This window comes from Humulus lupulus, chromosome 8 (genome assembly GCF_963169125.1).
Source record: "Humulus lupulus chromosome 8, drHumLupu1.1, whole genome shotgun sequence".
Lineage (NCBI taxonomy): Eukaryota > Viridiplantae > Streptophyta > Magnoliopsida > Rosales > Cannabaceae > Humulus > Humulus lupulus.
The window spans coordinates 123884557-123891870 of record NC_084800.1 but is presented as its reverse complement, the minus strand read 5'-3'; the positions used below and the strand labels follow the sequence as shown (position 1 = coordinate 123891870).

The 7314-nt window shown below is 33.3% G+C and overlaps 1 protein-coding gene across 2 annotated transcripts; it reads left to right on the top strand.

Moving 5' to 3' along the window:
- The first annotated feature begins 1218 nt into the window (after window positions 1-1218).
- LOC133798404 (telomere repeat-binding protein 4) lies at window positions 1219-6477 on the top strand. Of its 2 annotated transcripts, none has more exons than XM_062236674.1 (10): window positions 1219-1670; window positions 2594-2729; window positions 2853-3657; window positions 3814-4023; window positions 4110-4169; window positions 4278-4357; window positions 4721-4959; window positions 5231-5554; window positions 5653-5716; window positions 5951-6477. In XM_062236674.1, the coding sequence occupies exons 2-10, from the start codon at window positions 2649-2651 to the stop codon at window positions 6164-6166; spliced, it is 2079 nt and encodes a 692-aa protein (XP_062092658.1). In that variant the 5' UTR covers window positions 1219-1670; window positions 2594-2648; the 3' UTR covers window positions 6167-6477. The 2 variants fall into 2 exon arrangements, with proteins under 2 accessions (XP_062092658.1, XP_062092656.1); XM_062236672.1 differs by having other exon boundaries at window positions 1222-1670; window positions 4107-4169.
- The last annotated feature ends 837 nt before the right edge of the window (window positions 6478-7314 follow it).

Here is a 7314-nt window from a genome sequence, read left to right as displayed (position 1 = left end):
ATATTTTAAGATATTTTATGATAATTTAAATAATTAAATCATATTTATATAAAAAAAATAAAAATATATATCGTTTTTTTATTTTATAAATTTGTGTGATAATTTATTTGTATCAAGTGATTAGTGCTCTTTTTCCTCATTAAATTCACCAAAGGACATTGTGAGATGCATTAGAAATTAAAAATAGTTGATGCATATATACTACTGTCTACACTATAACTTTTTCTATTCTTATTATATTTCTATTATTAATTTTTTTAAATATTATTATATTTTTTTATATATGTTACGAAGTAATATAAATATATATATGTCAATGTTGTGTTTAGATGTCATATATATATATATATAGATTATTGATATAAATATTTATATATACTATATAATTAAAAAATATATATTTTAAAAAAAATAATAAACTAATTATTATTAAAATTATAAATAATATTTATAATTTTAAAATTAAACAAACATGCATACTATTTTGGAGATTTATAATTTTTCTATTTTACTAGACAAAATTTTAATGAATTAAATTCACAAAAAAACTATTAACTCACTTTTTACTACAAAGTGAAGTATTTAGTTAAATGATTTTTATCCCATTATATTTTGGTAGATCATGAAATTTCTTTATTTCTATATTTTTGGAATATGAATATGTGACTTGGTAGAATTGATAGTACAGAGAGAAGTCTGTCATCTTGCCATGGGTTTACTTCGGATATTGTCATTCAATGCCTCATATTTATATTTATATATATATTGAGGGAGACTCTACTCTAAAAGGTTTCAAAAAAAAAAAAAAGCACAGCTATAAGACTCTTTGAATTCCCAACCCATGTACTTAATTAATTTTGTATTTTGAAGATAAAAACACATGGCATGCGAATACATCCAAGAATTGTAGGGTACACAAACTGTAGAGCTATGACATCACTGTAATATCGTGACAAGTGGACCAATAGAAATGAAGATGGAACTGACTAGGAAAACGCTATCTCTCATTTCCAATATTTAATACGTGCAATCTTTTGCTTATCCCAAAATAAAAAATAAAAAAACTCTGACATGGTTTCGTAGAAAAAGAGAAGACTCCACGTGGCACAAACCCATCTATTTTTTTTTTTAAAAAGTGGGTAAGAATTAAAGATTGAGAAGTGAGAACTATTCCAGCAAGACCAAAGAAGGGAATTCGGGGGGATTTTGGTTAATGATTTTTGGTAAAACCGCAAACTTTTCGGACATTTATACCCTTTTACTCGATGGTCCGGTTTTGTGGTCAGAAAATTTGCAATATGATATATATAGAGAGGAAGATATAAGGGGTTTAAGCACTGTTCTCTCTCTCTCTCTTTTTGTGGTTTTTGTATATAGATATATAGTGGTGGGGTTTTGTTTTGGCTTTGTCATTTCAAAAAAAAAAAAAAAATTGTTCATGATAAACAAAATAGAGAGATAAATGAAGGGAGAGATTCTTCTTCTCAATTCTGAATTCATCAATTCTCTTAATTCTTTTTCATTTCATGGTAGATCTATCTGTTGATACATTATTCGTTTAAACGATTTGTCTCTGGAAAAATTTGGCATCATGAGGAGAATTTGATGAGATACTGTTACACCCAGAAGTACATTTTCTTGTACACCCAGAAGAACATTTTCTTTTACAGGTGAGTAAATCGAGGTCGTTTCGGTCGTTTATGGGATTTTGCTTGCCGTTGAATTGTAGTCTCTTCTTTTGTGATATCGGTTTCTCTTCATTTTAATGTAAATTGGGTTTTGAGAATTCGAATATTATTCTGGCTTGATCGTCGAGTCTTTCTCTAGAATTTGGCTAATTTATCCGATCCGATCGAGGAATCTTCAAATTCGTCTCGTCTGGGCTGAATTGGGTTTCTAACTTTGTATAGTTTTTATTGTTTGATCTGAATTCGGATTCATCAAAGTGAGTTCGAAGCAACTAGCTTGAAAAATTAGATTGAGCCTTGAATTATGTCTTCTTCTTATTCTCAATTAGGCCTGAATTGGAATTATATTCATGCATCAAATGATCAAGATCTTTCTCAAAGTCCGTTTTTTAAATATAAAATTCTAGATCAACAAAAACTGATGATTAACCAGCAACTTTTATTTATAATTTATTTTTCGTTATAAAATTTTTGTTCATGGCTTATGGAGTTGGAATTTGGGTGGACCATATAAGCCCAAGGATTTTTAACATTGGGCATGAATTTTGGTTGTTCCCCTTTTAACATTGAGATTGGTCTTGGTGTTTCGAGTTATTAAGTGGAATGATTTATCTTTGTTCCAGATGAAGACCTGATCTCAGTGTCTCCAAGATGTTAAGAAATTGTTGCTATTTTTGTTGGTTTTGCTCTTGTTTTTTTTTTTTTTTTTGAGATGGGTTTAGCTCTTGGTTTATTTGGATTGGAAAATAAAGAAGAAATAAAGCACCTTTATTAAAGTGTTGCAATTAAAATGAAATAGTTCAGCGTTATATTAATTTATGGAATTGATAAGAGTGTGGTGTGACGCAATTATTTGATAAAGTACATTGTTTTCTGACACCCTTTTTTCCCTTTTTCTTTCTTAGTCTGAGAACAGCCAAGATAATGCAATGGTAATGATTTGATGAGTCCTTATTGGATATGGTGTTGAAGAAAAGATTAGAATACGGATTCCATGGCTTCCAGGTCCCCACAATACCTAGAGCTCCCAGATCAGCTAGGGTAAGTATCTGTTGCACTTTTTTACATTTTGGATTCTAAGGTTATTTCTGGGTTTTAGAGATAAATTCTGATTTACCATATTTGAATTCTGATTTAATTGATGAGTCATGGTTATGGTTGCAGAGGAGGGGCCCAAATAAGAAGAAAACAGAGGATAGTCAAATTTGTGCATTTGAATTATTGGCTTCTTTAGCTGGCAAGTTACTGCAGGAGAGTGAAAGTTCTTCTGCTTGTAGTAATGCTTCGGAAGGAAATCATCGAAGTTATAATGAAGGCGTTATTAAGCATGAGAGACATGCTGAAGATACGCTATTGAAAGAAGCGTGTTTTGACCAGGGGAGTTCTGAAGAGAGCGCTTTTGCATCTGAGATCTCATCACAAGACATTGATCAGAAGTTACTTTCAAAGAGATTCTTACATTCTGAGAGAGATGCTGTTTCAGAACGCACTTCAAATCGATCTGACTTGGTTGAAAAAGTCAGTGATGATATGAATACTGTCATCCGTAATGTTATGCCCACATTCCATTGTTGTCCTCCTAAAGTAGAGCGAGGCTGCCCTCTTAGTGAGGAGTCTTGTCATGCTCATGTAGAGACTGGAAGCTTGAGTAAGGCTAACCCATGCAACTCCAAGGACCCAATGGAGTTGCAAGTAGAATTTCCCACAACGATCAATTTGGTCAATGATGTCCAATTGCCATCGCTTAGGGAACATGTTCCTAATGCTTCTTTTTCCAGGCATAGGAATGACATTAAATTAGTTGGTAGAGATGATGACGAAAATTGTTCAGGACACAATAAATCCAGCACAAAAGTAAAAGCCTTTAGGCCTTCTGCACGGATCGGAGACCGTAAAATAAGAAAGTTGCTTACATCCAAGTACTGGAAGGTGGCTCCAAAATTGAGGGATTGCGAAGGCTTTAGATCTGGTATGTTGCTTATTCATGCTTTTAACTGTTTAAGGCAATATTTTGCTTAATATTTTCTTATATGTGTTGTTCCATCTGTTTGTTTTTCTATGTATGACAATTGACAAATATGTATAATTGTCTTTTAATGAAAGCGAATGAATTTGGCAACTGTAGATGGTGGAATGAAACCTCTGTATAACAAGAGAAAAAGCGGTTACAGCCGCGACAGATATCAGCATAACACTTTCTATAAGAGGAGGAAATTATTTGACCGTAGCTCAGTGGTGCTATCTGATGGAGGGTTCAGTAGTGAAAGTGTTTCGAACTCACCGGAGAAGGGAAAAAGTGGGGATAAGAATGGCTTTAATGGAATGTTACATGGAGGTCCTTTTCTATCTCATATAATTTTTGTTTGGTTAATTAGTGTAAGTGGGAAGTAATTTGCTAACTGATTGTTTTGAATGCAGAAGCTGGAGTTTCTTCTTCAGTCATTAGTCGCCAAGCATCTTTCCACTCTAAGGATTCTCATGGTATTAGAAATATATTGTTGTTGTTATGTTGTAAAATTTTAATTTGTTTTTGTCTTGGTATTCAATAGGTTCTCAGTTTCTTACCGTGCATTATGTTTACTTGTACAGTGAAATTAAGTATAAAATCCTTCAAGATACCAGAGCTTTTTATTGAGGTACCAGAAACTGCAACCATTGGTTCATTGAAGGTGCAGACATTTTTCATCTTATATTTTTTTAAAAAAAATATTTTGTCTGTATGCCTTGTCTATACTAGCTGTAAACATTAGATTTATCTGTACTTAAGTTCAGGTGTTCATTTTGTTTTGTGTGGCACCGTGATTGGACTAATCCAATAGTTTTGTTATTATTTAACCACAGTTTGTTTCCACCTTCTTTTCCCTGGTTTCAGTTTCTGTTTAGTTTCAGAATAGGATTTCACTTAAGGATGGCAGTTATGTTTTTTAAGTAGACTAGATTTATGGGTATTGTTTTTAAAGCCCTTGCTTTCTTTTGATATCTTGTTTTTTTTCCTTCCCTTAGTCGGCATTAATTTATGTTTTATTTTGCAGAGGACAGTCATGGAGACAGTTACTGCTATTCTTGGAGGTGGGTTACACGTTGGGATACTTCTTCAAGGGAAAAAGGTTAAAGATGACAATAAAACTCTTCACCAGACTGGTATTTCATGCAAAGACAATCTCGATGGGCTTGGTTTTACACTAGAGCCCAATACTATGCCGGTTTGTCCTTCCATGTACACTGACGATCCGCTTCCTTCTTTGTCATGTGACGAACCTGAACCATTGAGGTAATTCTAGTCGGTCCTTGAAAATCTTTTTGCTATAATTGGCACATAGTGAATAGTAACATTTCAAGCGGACACAGAATGAAATTTCAAATGCTTCTTGTTTGCCATACTTCTGTGATTTTTCTATTTGTGTTTTTATACCCATCACTGGGCTTGCTTTAGGTATCTATGTATTCTTCCAAGGAATCAGATTTCTGTGCCTTGAACAGATGCATTTTATATCATTTGTCCCAACTTACAAAAGCATAACATTATATGACTTTATTTCCAGGTCCATGGGCACACCTCTTGTAGATTCAGTGATTTCCGATGCCTTGCTTGAAACCACTTTACCCTTGACCAATATAGAAACTCTTGTTGAAAGTAATCCTGAATCAGTTTCCTGCCATAGTGACTCATTAACTGATAACATCACATCAGATTCCCGAGCTCTAGTTGTGGTTCCTGCAATAAGCATGGAGGCACTAGCTGTTGTTCCTGCAAACCCAAAATCTAAAAGATCTTCTGAGCTTGCACAGCGTCGTACCAGAAGACCCTTCTCTGTGTCAGAAGTTGAAGCATTAGTTCAAGCAGTTGAGGAACTTGGAACTGGAAGGTATGTCCATTACCCTTGATTTGCTTGCCTAAAGAGTAGAGAGATGTGTTCTTGTTTTCTAAGGCTATGCATGGTTCTCATGATGCTTCATTCTGAAGGTGGCGTGACGTTAAATTGCGTGCTTTTGAGGATGCTGATCATCGAACTTATGTAGACTTGAAGGTAAAATTCATAAATTCATGCAAGATCCTCTTTCCTCTTATTTGAAGCCTTTGTGCATACTAACATGAGTGGCTGTCATCCCAATTATATATGTGATTGGATTTATAACTGATGATGTATATTGGTGTTTGGTGTTTAGTTTGTGTTTATCAGTTGGACCTTAAAAGTTCGTGTAAATAAAATGATTTGGCTTACAAATTCTGCTGCTAATGTTGTTCTGTGGGTATTGAATAGGATAAATGGAAGACATTGGTTCACACAGCGAGAATTTCTCCTCAGCAAAGGAGGGGAGAACCCGTTCCTCAGGAACTCTTGGACCGGGTATTGGCCGCTCATGCATACTGGTCTCAGCATCAAGCTAAGCAACAGGGCAAGCAGCAGAGCGGTACTCTGAAGAGTACAGACTCTCCAGTAGACAGAAATGGTGTGGAAGGTAGTCATTCATCATGATGTAAAGGTAAAGGAAACTCAAGCAAGAAAATAATGTTGACAGAAACAGGGGAAACAAAACAAATGTACAAATCACCAAACTTTGTAATATTCTCACTCACTTTATTCATTGCCAACTTCATTGTCAATAGAGATTGGCCTTTGTAAATGATTTGTTGGAATAAGATGATTCTAACAAGAACTTAATTTGTCTTTTTGTAGATTTAATTGATTCATTTCCACAAATTTGTGATGTAGAAATTTGAAAGGACAGTAATGTAGCCCTTGTATTGTCTTTAATAAGTCTTTTTTTCCTCTTCTTTTGCTCTTAATGTAATTGTCGTGATGATTTAGCTAATGAAAAGAAAATTACTCTTTTATGATTTTAAACAAAAGCCAAGTTTTTATTACTGATACATGTTTGTGGTGAGGTTTTTATTATGTTCAAAAATAAAAAAAAAACGTAAATATTCCATGTAGAGAAAATGGTGAAAGAAAACAGCTCAAATAATAAAATAATTAAAAACCTTAAGCTTGTGGCTGCCCCAATAATACAAGATTACATATTCTTGGTAATGATTTGATTCCAATGAATAAATGAATCATGATCCTGATCTGTTTTCATTGGCCCTAATGATACAAAGTATTAGGTGACACTTATTATAGTAATATGTGTACATACTTGCTGATTTTTAATTGAGAGACTAACTCAAAATAATTGAAATGCTTGACATAATAGCAATAATTAAGTTAATTAGCTTTACTTGATTTTCACACGCAAAGGAACTTGCATTAAAAGTCAAACTTCGAAAGTCTGCTTCAAGGATGGCTGCATCATTAAGTTTGGTATAACTTGCACCCTATTTACTTCTTCCCCTGTAGTTATAGCCTATCCTTATTATAAGAAAAAGGAAAAAGAAAATAATAACTTTTTTTAGAGTTGAATCCAAGATCTAATTAGATCAAAGCTAAAAATAAAGAAATAATATTATATATGTATTATATTACTGTGATTCATCCACTACTATTATGGGCGTTATGTTAAATATTTAGCACGTGAAACATGCACAAGGAGACCAAACATATAAATCCTATTGACTAGATTTGAATGGCAGGGTGCTCTTCTGTCCAATTTAAATTCTAATAATAGTTGGTTTGATTATTTATTA